The sequence below is a fragment of the Prionailurus viverrinus genome, chromosome B1, assembly GCF_022837055.1.
Source record: "Prionailurus viverrinus isolate Anna chromosome B1, UM_Priviv_1.0, whole genome shotgun sequence".
Classification (NCBI taxonomy): Eukaryota; Metazoa; Chordata; class Mammalia; order Carnivora; family Felidae; genus Prionailurus; species Prionailurus viverrinus.
In genome coordinates this window covers 172,499,926-172,517,838 of record NC_062564.1, presented here as the reverse complement: position 1 = coordinate 172,517,838, position 17,913 = coordinate 172,499,926, and the positions used below count along the sequence as shown (strand labels likewise).

Sequence of the window (17,913 nt, the reverse complement as noted above, 5' to 3'; positions counted from 1 at the left end):
GCCCCGCGTCAGGCTCTGGGCTGATGGCTCAGAGCCTGGAGCCTGTTTCTGATTCTGTTGTCTCCCTCTCTCTCTGCCCCTCCCCCGTTCATGCTCTGTCTCTCTCTGTCCCAAAAATAAATAAACGTTGAAAAAAAAAAATAGTCAACCACCCTAATATCCTTAAGACAGAGTTCGGTAAGCCAGTAAGGTCAGTTATAGCTAACGAAACACACCCAGCACAGTGTGTGCCAGTAACAGCATCCAATGAACATTGGACTGTCATGGGGTTTTCCTTCACTAGAAAAGAAAAACCAGAACTTTGTTTTCTAACTATTTTTTCAACTAAATAATACCTATGTATGTTGTCATGACAGATGTTTTTTTAGAATAAAAAAATGGCACCTACCTAGTGAAGAATCGGAAGGATATAGGCGACTTCCCATGACAGTTCTTTAGCCTTCTCTATCATCTCTGGGACAGCCTTGCAGATAGAATTCCTTAAACCTCCCAGCGTGCACATTTCTAGCAGCTCCACTTAGAGACACTAGGTCTTCCAGGCTGAGAATAGGCATTTTCAGCCATTCTGCTTTCTCGTCCCCATCCGAGGAAAGAGGTCACATAGGGAAACATACTAGAACCCAACCAAAAACTGCACTTGTAGAAAAGCTTTTCTTTTCTTATTCTAGGCTCTGAAGGAGGTCGCTGGATGACTGTTTTTACCCATTTCCAGGGTCAGTGTGCTATTAGAAAAAACCTGAGACTTGGGATCTGACCGAAGATTTCAGTCCAGGTTTTTACCAGCCCACGTGAGCTTGGCCAGTCACGTTGCCTGACCTGCCTACTTCACTGAGCTATTGTGAGGTTGACCCGAGATTATGAGAGCCAAAGAGCCTAACGAGTCATGTAATCATAGCATTTTCCCTACCCAACATGTTGTTTATCTGCTCAAACTGTGTTCTCCCACCAGAATGTAAGCTCTACTTGTGCAAGATTTTGTGGGTTTGTTCATGCTTGTAGCACCTACAACAGACCCTGGCACCTAGTGGCGGTTATAATACCTATTTTGTACAATTGTTCTTTTTCTAATGAGATCAAACTCTGTGATTCTGCAGTTTGAAGGACATCTGTACTCTTCTCTTAGAAAAGGAATCAGCAGATCCTTGAAAATATCGCCTAATGATCTGTCATCTTGGTAAGTCTCCTGGCCCCTCTTGCGTCTAAAAAAGGCCTTTACCTTTTCAAGAGAAAGCAAGAAGTTACTGTTTCAAGAAAGGTGGGAAGTGACGCCACAACCCAGACTGCTCAAGACGAAGACGGTAAAATTCTTGATCAGTGGCAAAGCCACGTGGGGAAATTTTTAAAAGTATTTCCATCGGCAGCCCATCACTTTCCCTTGAATCATTTGGTTGGCTCTGCTGATGGATATTGTCTGAAGTTAGTGATGCTCTCCAGAGAAAAGGGAAGGAAGTGTTCTGCTAACCTTGCTGTGCGCTGTGAAAATGAGGAACACAAGACTTTGGTTTCCAGTGCAGTGACGGACATTCAGGTCATCCAGCGCTTTCACAAGACCACCGGACAAACCCAACGTTGCCTCCATTTAGAGGTCTGAGTGTAAAGCTCTTGGGATCATAAACTTCAGTACTGACAGCAGTGACAGGCGTTGCCAAATCCTATTCCAGTCTAGATGTTGAGCAGAATTTGGGTGCTTAACCTTCAATCACCTAAGCCCAAGTTTGAAAATATTGATAATTCACCATTTTTACTATGTAACCCATCTTTGATGGTAATTCCAAGGCAAAGACAGGACAGTAACTTGCCTCCAGCTCAAAATACTAAACCAATTGCTTCCTTCTACACTGTAAAGCTCTTTCTGATTTTGTTAGGAAAAAAATCAGTATAAAGAAAACACAATTTAAAGTAAGGCCTGGAAATTGCTTTAAAGAAAGCTTTATTTACTACATACATCCTAAGAATGTATTGTATATGGAGCAAGATCTAAATAAATTTAAAAGCTTTTCAAATACAAAGCAACTAAAGATAACACCTAAATTGCTAGCATGTTTGAAACAGAGAACACTAAAGCTTTTTTTTTAAACATTTATATAGTTTGTTCTTAACCCTAAAAAAAAAAAAAAAAGTTCACATTTCAAGTTATAAACTTACCTCAGTAGTGTATCTGAAATGGTTTTGAAACAGAAACAGACAGACCAGATAGGAGGCTCACCAACATTTGTTTTTAAGGTAGTTTGGTAGTTGCAATGTTAAGATATCAATTTTTTTTCTTTTCTTATTACTTTTTTTTTTTTTTTTCAAATAATTTACAGGCATATGTAAAATACAGTAAGACCGCTGGGCCAGAGTCTCATCCAGTGAACCTCTGTGACAGTTCTTCATTGGAAGGACAGTACTTCTTTCACACAAAGTCAAGGGATGAGGATCTGATCCAAATTGCATTTTGTTGGATTGCTCATTCCAACAGATTTGAGTTTGGATGCAGCTTGCTGGGTACATCATCAGGAACATTGCACAAGTATTTATGTCATTCAAGAATGGTGGGAAATAAATGTTAGAAATGTTTAAAGGCCTTTGCAGGCATGCAATAATTTTACAGAATAGTTAAATAAATATTGCTTATATATAAAAAAATTCATCCCACCCTAAAATGAGGAGGGAAAGAGGCATTTGGGAATGTCTTAATTTAAAACTGAAAACAAAACTACAATAGTTGCTAAAGGCATGATCTTATTATTAATCCATAAATACGAATTCAGCCATCAGCAAAAATTGAGTGGAAAGAGTTTACAGATCTCTAATGTGACATAAAAACACAACTGTGTACTTGCTACCTATTGCACACCTCAATTCCTTGATGGAGCCTTTAAAAAAAGTTCCAAGTTGATGTATTTCCTAAAGCAGATGGCAATCTTAACATTTTACTGTATTTTACATTCACTCTGATAAACACAAGCCTTGAAACAGGCACAACACTGCAACAGTACATTTACTTCCTAATAAAACAACAATTTTTAATAACATTGAAATAAAATGGTTTCATTTTGCATTAAACTATACACCATGAACTTCTGCAACATGAAACAACTAAAAGCCAGCATTAGGAGATTATTTACAAACTATCTTTTAACTCCTCCAGGTCTCTCCTCCTCCTCCTGGGTGTGTAGGTCCCCATTCAGTACACCTGCCATGTGCGCAGCTCTGGAGGAAAGCCCTGCTCAATGAACATATTTCCAACACCCTTGCCGCCCAAGACGTTTCGCACTGAAACATGATAAAAGCAACTAGAAGCATTAACTTTCTGTGACTAGAGTCTTTGGGGGCCTTGTCTACAATGACATTCACTGTCTCTACAAACTCATACTTCAAAAAATGAATAAAATAAAAGCATTAGAAAAAGAATTAAGGTTTTATAGAAGACAATTAAATAGCTATGCAAAGATGTCTTATGGAAACTATGAAAACCTTGTGCTTATGCATACTCTGCTATTGAAAATACCTTCCCAACCAAAACAGAACCAAAAAACCCACAACAAAACACCCCCCACCCCCGACAAAAACCCAGGAAGAAGTATAAAAGCCATCAATGTTCTCTCTATCAGAGTAATTCATTTTGCCCTAGACTTGCCAGACCCACAGGTGGGGCTGGGGAAAGGAGGAAGGAAGGAGTAGGGGTGTGGGGAGGGAAAGACAAATGGAGAATGAACAGGGTCCAGGGAGATGGTGGCAGGTGAGAGCTTTCCAGTGTTTGGACTCAGATATGTGACAAGTCTTTTCAACATGGGCTTAAGGAGAAATAGAGTGTTTAATTCCTTAAAAAAAAAAAAAAAAAAAAAAAAAAAAAGAACTGTCATAGAGGACAGATGGTAACACCGTCAACCCTTAATGCCAGCTAAAATAGAGATTTTACTCACTTTAAAATTGCACTTTCCAGTATAACTTTTAAAATAACATTTTATGTAGTATTTTAAAGCACTATTGTTTGTATCTTTAAATATTGAATATATTTTTCAAAATAGTTCCCTAGCTGCTCAAGTGTGCTTTTCAATATATAGTTGATATATTATTGAAGGTACTACAAAATAGAAATCTCTGGAGTGCAGAAGTTAAGAAAATAACCTTCATACTGAAAATATATCCTTAAAAATACAAAAAACAAAAACCTCTATACAAATGTACTACAGCATACAAATTTTTCAGAGATGGTATTAAGGCACGAACCATTGCAAGTCTCTTAGAAATGTATGAACACAGGCTGCTAAATTGCAAATAGTCTTAAAAAAAAACTAGTGAAAACTTCATCATGAATATAAAATATTTCAGTATGACATTTGATAACATTCTTCACTTTCATAGGTGTGCTAATCCTGCACGTTCTTTCTTCATAAATAGTAAAGTGTTCCTTCAGGGGTAGTTCATGGTCTGTCTCCACTCTCCTCACCAGTGTCAGTATGTCTGGTAGACGTCGTGGATGGGCACCTGGATAGCAGCGGCGGGGAAGGCCTGAGGTATGTAGCCCGCATATCCTCCATAGACGGCGGCAGCGGCAGCCGCGTTCTTCTGTAGTGTGGCGATCGTGGCCGTGGCCGGAGCAGCAAACGGAACGTAACTGGCCCCGTAGATCCCAGCAGTGGGAATTCTCTGAACGTTTGGAGCCACTGTATACACTGGAGTTATCGGGCGGCCCTGAGGAGGAGAGACAGAAAGGATCCTCACTGACTGCGCGTAGGTGCCTGTTCCATTTAGTCACCCATTCCTTCCAAGGCTCTGTTCGTTCTTTCAGTTCCCGGGGGTCGGGGGTAGGAGGAGGTAAAAGCGATGGTTTTCATTCTCAGGGTGGGGTTGGGGGAGGGGGGCAGAGGGGTAAAGCACATAACTGCTGTAAGGGAAGGTGGAAAGAGCCATAAGGTAAGCTGGAAATTCATCCTCCAGGTGCATCCAAATTCGACTGGTCAAAGTGACAGAACTGTAGAGCTACAAGTTAAATAGTCTGGAATCTTCTACCTGCCATCCCTCTCAATCAGCATGAGCAGGCTAGCAAAGGGAGTTGAGTAGTCTACCCTTTGCTCAGATGATCTCGTTGTAATTAAAAATATTTTCCCTAAAGTATATACCAGCTGCTTCAACTCTAATTTAACTGAAGGAACAAGATGCTTCAAAAACAGAGAGGAAAACAGACTGTGACAGTGTTATGGAACCAAGTATATAGATCTCCGAAGGGGCAGCTTTTTAAGCTGTGACCTAAAAAAACAAAAAAGAAAAAAACAAAAAAACCTGCAACCCTCTACAATTTTCAGCAAATGCTACTGATGGTTTCAACCTAAGATATGACACCATTATATATACAGTTGACCCTTGAACGACATGGGTTTGAACTGAGTGGGTCCACTTATATGTGGATTTTTTCCAATATATTCAGCACAGTACTGTAAATGCATTTTCTCGTCCCTATGATTTTCTTAATAATATTTTCTTTTCTTTAGCTTACTTTATTGTGAGAATACAGAACATAATACATGTAACATACACAATATGTGTTTTACTGACACATATGTGTATGTTATCAGTAAGCCTTCTGGTCAAGCAGTAGCCTGCTAGTAGTAGTGATTTTGCGGAATCAAGAGCCAATTATGGATTTGCAACTGCGTGGGGGGTTGGCAGACCCAACCTTTGTGTTGTTCAAGGGCCAACTGTATCCAAATGATTGTGGAAGCTTAGAAAAGGAACTGAGGAACTTGGGAAGTTGGAGAAAGCATCCATTCAAGAAGTAGAGACACTTGAGCTGGGTTCTGAATGATAAGGAGGAGTTTCCACAGGAAGAAGTGGGGAAAGGCAAGCTAACTAAAGCCGCCTCACTGCCGATGCCACCACTAGCTCTATAAAAGCCCCTGCTACCTGCTCCTCTCTACTTGGAAGCGTAACACACTATTTTCACAACAGACGGGTAGAGAGTGAAGACTGTGGTTCAGTATTTCCCAAAGGGTTTGCTATCAAGCTAGTTCTGCGAGATGCTTTATGGAAAAGGGGATTTGTGGTCAAATAAAACACACATTTAATGAAATATCTAGTGCCCCTTATGTTCCTGAGAACGCCCTGGAGTCAATGCTGCTATGGCCTGTATGTTTTAGTGCATCTTCAAAATAAACAATTCAGGAGAGATGAAATGGAAGATTCTATTTTAAAAATTCTCTCTTCCTGGATTTCCATAAGGGAATTAGTTATCTTTCCTTTACAAAATCTCCAAATGAGAGTCGCAAAATTATGTTCAAAGGAAATTCACCATCTGAGAGCCATTTTGTCAACTGTAACCAAAATGATAATTATACCAATGATAATAATAACTGAGAGACTATGGTATGCTAGGCACTATTCTAAGTACCTTATTTGTATGATGTTATGGAATCATCACAACCACCAATGAAGCTGGTACTGTGACTATACACAGAGGATGTGTTAAATGACTTGCACAAGGTGACACAGCTTTTAAGCAATGGAATGTAGGGCTCTGGAGCCAGCACTTTTAGCCCTGTATTATCTGGTCTCCTACAACATGTTAACAATGACTACCTCACTGGCATTGCTTCATAACCACAGACAGAAACTTCAGAATTGGGAAGCCTGTGGTTTGCAGCAAGACACAAGCAAGTTTTTACAAACGTATGGACGTTTATTTAGTGACAAAGGGACACAACTGCAGGGAGGGAGAAATCCGAGAGAGACATTTTCATGTACTACCGTCCAGTCCCCAACACCTGGGTGTGGCTGGGGTGAGCAGCGGATGTTGGGGATGGGGAAAGAGAGGAAAAGTCCCCATCAAGAGGAACGGTTATCCTTGTTCTACTTATCCCAAAGATTTCTGAAGACTGGGGACACTTTGAGAAATAAATTTGAAAAAGTGACTGTCTATGCCAGCAAACATTTTTTTAAATTACTTATAAAGGCTATATGAAATTTAGGATATAAAATGGCTAAACAGGAACATCCCTAAGCACGTGCAAGACAGAGGAGTATGAATGAAAGTGTTCCACGGGAAGGTTCTGGAAGTAATGCTGGGAACTGATTTCTAGTGTGGCTCCACTCAGAAAGGTGTTCTATTCACCAATCAGTAGTGCTTAAAACGCTCCTTCCTCTGCTGCAACTTGGCAGAGAATACGGGCGAGGCAGAGAGCTGAACATTTTGAGAACCCAGGTCAATGAACTCAGAGGGAGGTCCCCGAGTACCTAGATCAGTGGGTGAGCACCAAGAAGCACACACACTCAAAGAAGTCATTCCTGCGGTTCACAAGTAAGTAGCTACAAGCAATTTGCACGATATGTTGAAGGAAGGAAAAAAATCTGCCCTGGGATCAACGGATAACAACTGTACACTGAACCAAGTCATAAGCAAAGACTTTGAACAAAGACCCTGATGGCGACATTCAGTGCAGACCGATAAAAGACAGAAACAGCCTGTGATCTAGAGCGTGAGTCCAAGAACTGGAATTTGGGACACTATGCACCAAGGACAAAAGCTCACGAGTTTCTTAGTAACGAGAAATTAGAAATGACCAGAATTCCACTAAGTGTCGTTTGTAGGTTACTCTAGATATTTATAGTGAGTTCACAAAAATTAGCTACATTTAGCTGCCATCTTACAGTATGAGTCATTTACAACCTATTCCTTTTCTTGGCTTTAGTTAGTCCAGACTAGACGACTACTTGATGATACATTGGTAAATGAATAAATTTCAGCTGGAGTGACCCTTTCTGAATAACACAGCCCAGAATGGTGCACAGAGAGGGCAAAAGCAAATATATAGCACCATAGTGCAGTGGCTCACAAGCATGGCTCTATTTCAGCATTGCTGAGGAGCCTATACAAAACACGGATTGTAGGGGCGCCTGGGTGGCGCAGTCGGTTAAGCGTCCGACTTCAGCCAGGTCACGATCTCGCGGTCCGTGAGTTCGAGCCCCACGTCGGGCTCTGGGCTGATGGCTCAGAGCCTGGAGCCTGTTTCTGATTCTGTGTCTCCCTCTCTCTCTGCCCCTCCCCCGTTCATGCTCTGTCTCTCTCTGTCCCAAAAATAAAATAAAAAACGTTGAAAAAAAATTAAAAAAAACAAAACAAAACAAAAAAACACGGATTCTAGAACTCCAGCCCAGTTCTGCTTATTGGGTATCTTCCAGGGTTTGAGTCTAAGAAATCTGTTTTTTGTTTTTAAGTTTATTTATTTATTTGGAGCACGAGAGAGAGTTTGCACACATTCCCGAGCAAGGGAGGAGCAGGGAAAGAGGGAGAGAGAGAATCCCAAGCAGAGAATCTTGCACTCACAGCACTGAGCCTGATGCAGGGCTTACTCCCATGAACTATGAGATCACGACTTGAGCCACAACCAAGAGTCGGATGCTTAACCAACTGAGTGACCCAGGTGCTCCTAAGAATCTGCTTTTTAAACATACTCCCTGGATAATTCTTATCCAGTTAGGTAAGAGACCCTAGGTCTGAGTATATGTGCTTGTGGAATGATAAGGTATTTGAGATTCACTGCCTCACAAAAAGTAGCTTTAACACGATGTTTTTGTTGTTATTGTTTTGGATGAATGACATTATCACCTATAGGTATTCCCTACGTGCTATGCACTGAAGATAAAAAGAAATGTAAGATGTAGCTCGTGGTCTAGAGGAGCTTCATCAGTTGGGGAGACAGAACATACTGGCAGTCACATGCCAAGTAACAATGTGGGTAATGAGAGACACAGGAGAGATGATTTCCAAGCCTAGGTGGTTGGGAAAGATTCTACAGAAGACTCGGGGCTGAAAAGACCACAGAGAAAAGAAGCTATGAGTAAAGGTGGGGAAGGAGGCTGAAACAGGAAGACAGGACAGGGAGGAGGAATGGGGAGAGCTGGATCAGGTTGGAGAAGAGGATTAAGGGTGGATTTTGCAAAGTTTTTTTTTTTATTATTATTTTTAAAAATATTTTAATTTATTTTTGAGAGAGAGAGACAGAGAATGAGTGGGAGGGGCAGAGACAGAGGGAGACAGAATCCAAAGCAGGCTCCAGGCTCTGAGCTGTCAGCACAGAGCCCGAATTGGGGCTTGAACTCATGAACTGCGAGATTGTGACCTGAGCTGAAGTCAGACACTTAACTGACTGAGCCACCCAGGTGCCCCTGTAAAATTATTATATATCTACATTTCTACAGATATATATTTTTTAAGTTTATTTATTTATTTTGAGACAGAGAGACAGAGACAGAGAGAATATCCCAAGCAGGCTCCACGCTGCCAGTGAGGAACCCAGTGCAGGGCTTGAACCCATGAACCAGATCATGACCTGAGCTAAAATCGAGTCGGACACTTAACCGACTGAGCCACCCAGGTGCCCCTCCACAGATATTTCTCTCTCCATGCACACACACTTACACACCTGTGTGTGGATACACAGGTGTAAATATTCATACCCGGCAGAAGGGGGACTGGGGCAGGGGGAAGGGCAGGGAGAGAGAACTTAAAAAATCATCACTGAACTGCAATTTGGCAAGTGAAAATGTGAGCGATCTCCCTGAACTTTGCAAATCAGCCCCTTAACAGTAAGAACATGAATTAAAAATTATCCAGCATCGTAATATTGAATGCACAACATTATATGCACAATATTATGACACCGTGAAGAATTACACGTGTCATTTCTGCACCCTGCCTCCCATCTTTAATACAGTGATAATATTAGGGTAGTATAAATTATTCTTTCAAACTTTTCCGTCCTGTCATGATTTACAGTAAACATTTTTTCTTCACCCAATCCCACACTTCATCGGAGAGCTCGGCACACAGCAAACTCTCCTGCTGAATCGTCAGTGAATCTGTGATTAACAGAGGCCTCACACACAAATGACAATGATCACAGCAAGGGCTCTACCTGGAAAGGTGGCGGCGTTGACACAGCAGGAATGACGGCGGCGGCGGCGGCAGCAGCTGCGGCGCTGGCTGGGTCTGGCTGCACCGCGATGGGGCTGATCATGTGCTCCATTGTGTGGATTTTGCCATCTTCAATTATCTTAGGGGCTGGGGCGGCCTGAAATACGGAATACTGGGCCCCAATGGCAGGGATGGCCACTGTAAGAGAAAGGAAATGCACACGGCTTGAAAGTCCCGAGAAAGATGTGTCACTTCCTTGGTATTTTTCAAAACCAAGTTTAGTGGTCACGGGCCTCCCCTGCTAATTAATGTTGTCTTTCAGTACAGGTAACAAGGTGCTACCCAAGAGGAAGAAAGGGTTGCTGGCAGGCAGGCCCCCTGTTCATCTTGCAAAAGGATCCACGTGTGTACGGAGGGGTCTCCCAACAGATGCTCACGCAAGGGGAGTCCAGAGTTGGGTTCCGCACCAACATTTTTCCTACCGTTTCTACAGAGAAATCTCATTTTGAATCTTACTCTTAATGTCCAGCAAAGGAAAGGGCCTTCTGACTGAGACAGCAGGTTCAAGGCCAGACGTGATCAGAGGCCCTCCAGCGTGGGAGAGTGAGCCTGTTGGTCCTCATCACTCACCTCGCTCATTACCAGACCTGCCACCCTTTCACTTGCACATTTTTAAAAAAATTTTTTTCTAAATTTATTTATTTTGAGAGAGAGAGAGAGAGAGAGAGAGAGAGAGAGGGAGAGAATGAGCAGGGGAGGAGGGCAGAGACAGCGAGCAAGAAAGGAATACCAAAGAGGCTCCTTACTGTCAGCGCAGAGCCCAATGTGGGGCTTGAATTTACAAACCATGATGTGAGATAGTGACCTGAACCGGAATCAAGAGTCAGACGCTTAACCGACTGAGCCACACAGGCGCCCCTCATTTTCACATTTTAAGAAGCAGGCGCTGGAGAGAGTTTCCTTCTGAGAACTCAGAGGTCTGTGTACACTTCACTCTGTTATTTCAGATTTCAGCATTACTGATTCAAGGAAAAACACATAATAAAAAAAATGGCAAATTCCCTCATTCGCTAATGTCTGCTCATAGTAGTGAAGCAGTGAGTGACTGCTTTTATGATGAGCACTTCGAAGATGTGTTTCTGTGAGGAAAGTCCAAAGGACTCTATTTTAAGCAGGAGCTCAAACAGACAGCAGTTACTGAATGCCAACATATGATAAAGAGAAGAAAGAAAAAATATTAGCCTTGGTTTTGGGGGAGTTTGTGTAAGTATGTGGTGTGTGTGTGTGTGTGTGTGTGTGTGTGTGTTGAAGGGTAAGCAAGAATATAAAATACATACACAAAGTATGCTTTCATTTATGTTTTTCCTACAACTGTAAGCATATTTATTCTAATGCAAACTGATCTGAAATAAGGTACAGAGACAAATGATTGCAGGCTAAACAACAGTGTGGCCTTTCAATATAATACATCTAAAACCTTAATGAAATCTTTCAATCATATGGTCTTGTGGCCACATACTCCACCATTGCCCTGATGCTTCTCCTAAAATATAAAGTTCTCATTTTCTGGATGAATCACAAAGAGAGCCCAGAAGATGGGGACCAGAGGTGATTATGAGTTTAAACTACACTGGGGTTGTACTAAGTAATTCTGGATTGTTTAGGCTGTCCGCTCACAGGAATTTCTACCTCAGGCTGCAGGACACAACTATACGCTTAAAATTGGTTTAAGAGTTCGTTTCTCCAGTTAAATCTTAAGCTGTAGCAACTTGCCAACAGGAGTCCAGTTTCCAACAAGTAGAAGTGACAGCTATCGTATCCAGGCTCTGTTTTATGGCATTACAGAGAGCTTTGGGATCAGTTTTACATTGCTTATAGTGTCAATGGCATTTGTAAGGAAATCCAGACTAAGGAGTCATTTGACTGCGGAATCTGCAACATTTTTTTCCTAGGCAAAAAAATTATCCCTGGACTATTTCAAAAGGAAGCTCTGCTGGGAAAATGCGTTCTAAGCCCTATGTGGCAGTGCAAACCTATGCCCCAAACGCAGATTCGCTGACTCTCTTTTAGCTAGGGGGTGGAAGGTACAGTCCTCAACCAGAAGAAAATCAAGAGGAGCTGGGCTTCAAGGTGAGGATTCTCTCAAAGCGCTCTTCAGTCTACTCTCCACGAAGCCAGGAAGAGAGCTGGAGGAGGATGGCTCTGACTCTCCACGAATGAATTTTCCTTATGTGTGGATGTTTGTGTGGTGTGTGCTAATAGGGAGTTGGTGCTATGATGCTCTCACAATGGAATTCCTTAGAAGTGAGGATCAGAAAGATCTGACTCACGCCAGATGACCAATGGGCACTAATAACACTGGCAGAGTGGTTTGTAGGGCCTGGAGGTGAAAGCAAAGTTCAAGGTCTCTGGCTTGAATTACTTGAGTGTCCCTACCTGCAATCTATTGATCCAGCAAGAGGGGGAGATGAATGCTGGAAATGAGAATCCAGGAAATTAGCAGCTGCAAAAACTTTCACCACTGCCTTGTTCCCAGGTATTCTGGTTGGTTATAAAACCATGACAAGGGACAAGTTGTGTTTTTTGCTCCCAAAGGGGGATTTCCTACCCTTCCCACCAACTCTCAGAACTGGCAATAAGCTGTATCCTCTGGCTTTCTGACAGCTAGTGGAGCAATAGGCCTGAGTAAGAAAAAGACGGTTTGAGCTGGTAAAAGATACAGAAGAATCTCCTAATCTTCCATTTTCTTCCTCTGTCCCTCCCCACCACTCCAACTCTGCCTACTGGGTCACAGACCGAGAATAAGCCTAGCGACTAAGTGGCACCCACTTGAAAAACCCACTACTGTAAAGTTTGATTTGAACATGGTCAGAGCTAGACCATCCCCTTAAGTCCCACATTAAGAAGGCTCAGGAGGCCACACTCTTGCCTAATCTCTGGTGCCTATGAGAAAAGGAACCCTTGTGCAATGAAAGAGCCCAAGGAAAGCCTGGAGTCACTTCAAAGAGAGAGTGGGGGGTTAGGCTGATGCATTCTATCTCTGGTTCATACTGACCTGTACCAGGTTTAATGGCAACTGGATTGACGGCAGAGATTTCCAAATTCGGTACAAGTTCATATCCTTTTTCTTGCTGCTTTCCTTTCCCTTCATGATATCGGCTATATATACCACGGCCAGCCGAATATCCCCCGAGGTAGGAACCCCTGGGCCCTGGGGCTCTGTTGCCAGCCGCACCTCGACCCCGGCCTCTTACGCTGCCTGCTTATAATAACAACACAAAAAAATGATGAGCAACCAACAGTGACCGCACAGGAAGCAGATCTCAACTCAAGGTTCTTGGCCATTTAGTTGTTTGCCATAAGTTGCAGGTGGTTACACCTTTGCTCTTCAATGAGCTGGTAAGATGCTTCAAACATGCTACTCCATCCTAGATTTACATCCAAAGTATGCCTGCTCAACACAAGAGATGAACTTGCTGATGAGTTCCTAGGATTTCAAGTGCAACTTAATACAGGAAAACATTCACAGAATAGAAAGAAGTCAGATCTGGAAGGGGATCTGCTAGTTCACCTTCCTCATTTTATGCGTGAGAAAACTGGCCTAGGGAGGTGAAAGGGACTGATTAAAGTCACAGAGACAGTTAATCTGATGACGGCAGGACCCAGAACCTAGGTATTGGTTTCCCAGTATAATGCTTGGTTGGTTTCATTACATGCTAGCCAATAATTTAAACGTCACCACCACCACAACATTGTCCTTCGTGTGCCAACATCCTAGAGATCTAATTTCACAAGGAGCTTTTAAACTAGAGACAGGTGGACTAGCCCCAAATTGGGGAGACCCTGGAAAGGTAGTATGCAAGAAGTGCCTCTATGCCCCTGTGATTTCACCGCTTGCCCCCATACACATGAACGACCCACATTTCCCAAAATGCTGTGGAAGTGAACACTCTAAGTGCCAGCAAAAAAACAAAAACAAAAACACCCAGAAGTGACACCCAAAAGAGGGTGGGTCGGTGGGGGGAGGAGCCTGTCTACCAGCCCAGCAAACTACAGCCACAACACCCCTGACTCTGTCCAGGGCCACACGGCTGTCGGGGGCCTCCCCAGCAGTACAGCCCCCACTAACCTTTCACAAAGTAGTCTCTGTTGGGCCCGATGAGCGCGTTGTAGGGGTAGCCGTAGTAAGCCAGCGTGTAGGGGTCGCAAGAGTACACGTAGCTGGGCTGCTGCACCGCCGCCTCGGCCGCGCCGCCGCCCTTGGCCGCCTTCTGGTAGCGGGAGTACTGCTCCTTGTCCACGGGCTTGGCCAGCGTCACCTCGAGGCACGAGCCCTCCAGCTCAGTGCCGTTGAGGTTGTTCATGGCATGCACGGCGTCCTCCCGGCTGACGAAGTGCACGAAGGCGTAGTCGCGGATCTTCTTGACGCGCTCCACGCAGCCCGGGTTGAACTGGCCGAAGCTCTTCTTGATGGTGTCCTCCGTGGTCTCGATCATGAGGTTGCGCACGTAGAGGATCTTCACGGTCTCCATCACGTCCTCGTCCACGTCGATCTCGGGCTCGGCCCAGTCCACGGCGATCTGGTGGCCCCACAGCTGGATGCGGCCGGGCATGAGCTTGCGGCGCGCCATGGCGGCCGCGCGGTGGCTCTCGTACTCGACGAAGGCGAAGCCGCGGTTCTTCATCTTGTCGGCCGCGCTGGCGTAGACGATCACGTCCAGCACGCCCTCGGTGACCTTGGCGATCTCCTCCAGGATCTCCTCGCGCTTCTTCATCTTGGGGATGCCACCGATGAAGAGGCGGCAGTTGTCCACGCTGCAGCACACGCCGAGCAGGCGGCCCGGGCGGATCTCGTAGTTGTTGAGCTCGCGCACGGCGCGCTTGGCCTCATTCTTGTGGCAGTACATGACAAAGGCGTAGCCGCGGTTCTTGCCGTCGAAGTCCATCATGAGGCGCAGCTCGTAGATGCGGCCCACCGTCTCGAACACGGGCACCAGCTCATCCTCGTACACGTCTCGCGGGATCTTGCCCACGAAGACCTCGCAGCCGCGCTGCGGGTGCGGGCCCTCCCAGCCGGGCGGTGGGCCGCCGTACTTGCGCTGCCCGTTTTCCTGCACCATGCTGTAGCCCGTGCGCTCCATCAGCGCCAGCAGCGCCGCCTCGTTGGGCGCGCCGGCCACGCCCTCGGGCACCTTGGCCGAGGACGCGGCGGCCGAGTCGCTGCTCATGGCTGCGGTGGAATCCTCTGCGGTCATAATGTCAAAGGCATCCACGGCTGGAGGAGACCTGCGGGAGGCAGAAGGGAGGGTGAGTGTGGAGTCTGCACCGCGTTGAGCCAAAACTTGCCTACTTCATTCCTGTAAGACACACGAGACCCACGCTTCACTAGCAGGTGGTTAGATGGGGAATAAATACAGCAGCTCTAAGAAGCTAAATTAGTCAGGTTGTTTTGCAGGAAAAACCAGAAGTGACTCGGGGAAAAAAAAATCAGAATGAGCAAGTACTTCCGCTTAATCAGTACCCCAACAGCTTTGAAGCACAGAGAACCTGTTGTAATTGTTAGTGAAAACCTCATCTTCTTGCAGCAAATGGCAACATCTTTTGCTCAATTCCTGCGCTGTCGACTCAGATTGATTTCCTTTTAGTTATAGCATTTTAACCCATTTATCTGGTAGACAAAGCCTCTTTGCTTTCTTTTTTTAAGACAGTCTTTTCCATTTAGAAGTAGAGCAGTGTACTTACATCGTTAAGGAAAACTTTGAGGAGGTGTTATTATAAGAGATAGGTACAGAGCTGTGTATCTGAAGCTTTTTACAAGAAAGAAATGGAACATTCACATTGCCGAGGACTTGTTCTAGGTACTGTGGTAAGAGCTGGTAAGTCTGAATTTTACGGTGTCATTTAGGCAAAAGTCTTGGTAGGAACCATTAAAGGATTTGGAATCAGGATTTGGAATCAGTCCACAAAGAGCTAGATTACATTCAAACTGGGCAGGGCGGGGGGGGGGGGGGGGGGGGGTAGGGGGGGGTGGTCTGTGAAGCAGCTACTACCTGGTAAGCCACACTGCAGTTTTTGGAAAACGGTTACATGCATTATCTTATTTGACCTTCCTAATCTCCTTACATGGAAAATGATATTATTATTACTCCTAATTTGTCTATGGGGAAATAGGCTCAGAGAGGTTGAGTAAATTGCCCATTTCACACAGCAAGTGTCAGCTCCCAGAAGGACTTGATTCCAAGTCACTTGGTTCCAGATTCCATGTTCTGTCGTCAGAAGCAGTGCTGTGCAATAGAACTTTCTGTGAGGATGGAAAAGCTGTTCCCTAGCCACTTTGGCTACTGAGCACTTAAAATGGGGCTAGTGTAACTGTTGAACTGAGTTTTAAATTTTATTTCATTTTAATTAAAATTAAATAGCCACATATGATAGTGCAAATCTAAACCATGCCACCTTTACCTATACAGCACAGGGCTCTGTGGAGATGATTTTAAATTATACAATAGGATTATCATTAGGAGCTTTGTACTGTGCTTTTGTAAAGAACGGTTCTGCTTGGCCTTTTAAAAAATGAAGTTTATTTCATTTTTTGGGCTATAAAAGTATTCAGGTAAATTTTGTGGAAAATTAAGAAAAGGAGGAAAAGAAATCATTCCTATTATTCCTACCCAATGATAGCCACAATTGAACTTTCCCATCTCTTTTTTTTTAATAGTTTTATTTTGGGGGGGGTGGGGGGGTGGAACTTGGCTTCCGACAAATTTACATACCGCTGCTTTGCTTCATAAGCATCCCTCCCACATTTTTTAAAAAGTTTATTTATTTTGAGAGAGAGAGAGAGAGAGAGAGCACGAGCAGGGGAGGGGCAGAGAGAGAGGTAGAGAGGGAGAAAGAAAGCCAAGCAGGCTTTGTGCTGTCAGTGCAGAGCCCGACTCAGGGCTTGAACTCATGAAACATGAGACTATGACCTGAGCCAAAATCAAGAGTCAGATGTTTAACCAACTGAGCCACCTAGGCGCCCCTCCTCCACATGTTTAACACTCTTTGCAAAAACACAATTTTAAATAGCTGCATAAGGTTTCATCATTCAACTGGAATCAGGAGCATTAGTTTAAAAAATTTACCAATAGGAATTGTATACAAGAATATTAAGGGAAATTTCAAGAGTAATTAAGGTAAGTTTGATCTTCGAAAGAAAAAAAAAATCAAAAGAAATTATAGGGACACAACAGAAATATGAGGTGTTTATTTGCTGGCCAGCTAAAACATTTCTTCATTGGCTCATTTGCCATAACATCAAGGGGCAGTACAGTATAGTGGGTAAGTGAGTGGCTACGGGAGACAGACTGGGTGACTGTGTGTAAATCCCAGCTCTAACACTTTCTAGTTGTATGAACTGGAGCAAGGATACTTAGCTGCTCCATGCCTCAGTTTCTCTTTTTATAAAATGGGAATAATGAGGTTAGTACTAAGTTTAGAGGAATACGTGAGTTAATACAAGCAAAGCACTTTGAATTGTGCCTAGAACACTGTAAACGTTCAAGAAATGTCCATTGTTATTGTTGTCTTTAATCCAAACTTCTGGGTAAAACTTCAGACCAATTCTTTCCATTTTAGGGTAATTTTGACACTTTCTCAGTTCTTTAAAAACATCTGTTTCATATGGCTTCTATTCTTATTTTTTATTTCTTTTGCCCTTTAATTGCTTAAGACTGGTTTGATAACATATCCACTTATCATGAAGTCTTTTTTGTTATCAACTTGAAAATGATACATTCGTTCCTGTAGTTTCACACTGAAACAGAAATTTCAATATCAGATTTGAACATGAAGCTCTTCCCTTCCTTCCAAAAGGAACATAAGGATATATTCTTAAGGAAACTATTTGTACAAATACATATGTATTTATAATTTGTGGCCTTTGAAAAGGAAACCCCAGGACATATATAACACGTAAGTGGCAATTCAAAATCTTACATGTTGTACTACATAAAATATTAACTAAAATCCAAAGGAAG

At 43.5% G+C, this 17,913-nt stretch overlaps 1 protein-coding gene across 10 annotated transcripts in view; it reads right to left on the bottom strand.

Annotated features, from left to right (window-relative positions):
• Positions 1 to 2,235: 2,235 nt before the first annotated feature.
• RBM47 (RNA binding motif protein 47) overlaps positions 2,236 to 17,913 on the bottom strand; it is a 161,977-nt gene continuing 146,299 nt past the window's right edge. For 9 of the 10 annotated variants that reach the window (XM_047856069.1, XM_047856067.1, XM_047856070.1 and 6 more), the window contains 4 exons: positions 14,025 to 15,181; positions 12,951 to 13,157; positions 9,897 to 10,093; positions 2,236 to 4,680 (listed from right to left, as the gene is read on the bottom strand). In XM_047856069.1, the coding sequence (XP_047712025.1) occupies positions 4,441 to 4,680; positions 9,897 to 10,093; positions 12,951 to 13,157; positions 14,025 to 15,150 (1,770 nt within the window). In that variant the 5' untranslated portion in view covers positions 15,151 to 15,181 and the 3' untranslated portion in view covers positions 2,236 to 4,440. The remainder of the gene's footprint in view (positions 4,681 to 9,896; positions 10,094 to 12,950; positions 13,158 to 14,024; positions 15,182 to 17,913) is intronic. The other variant, XM_047856065.1, reaches the window with a different exon arrangement.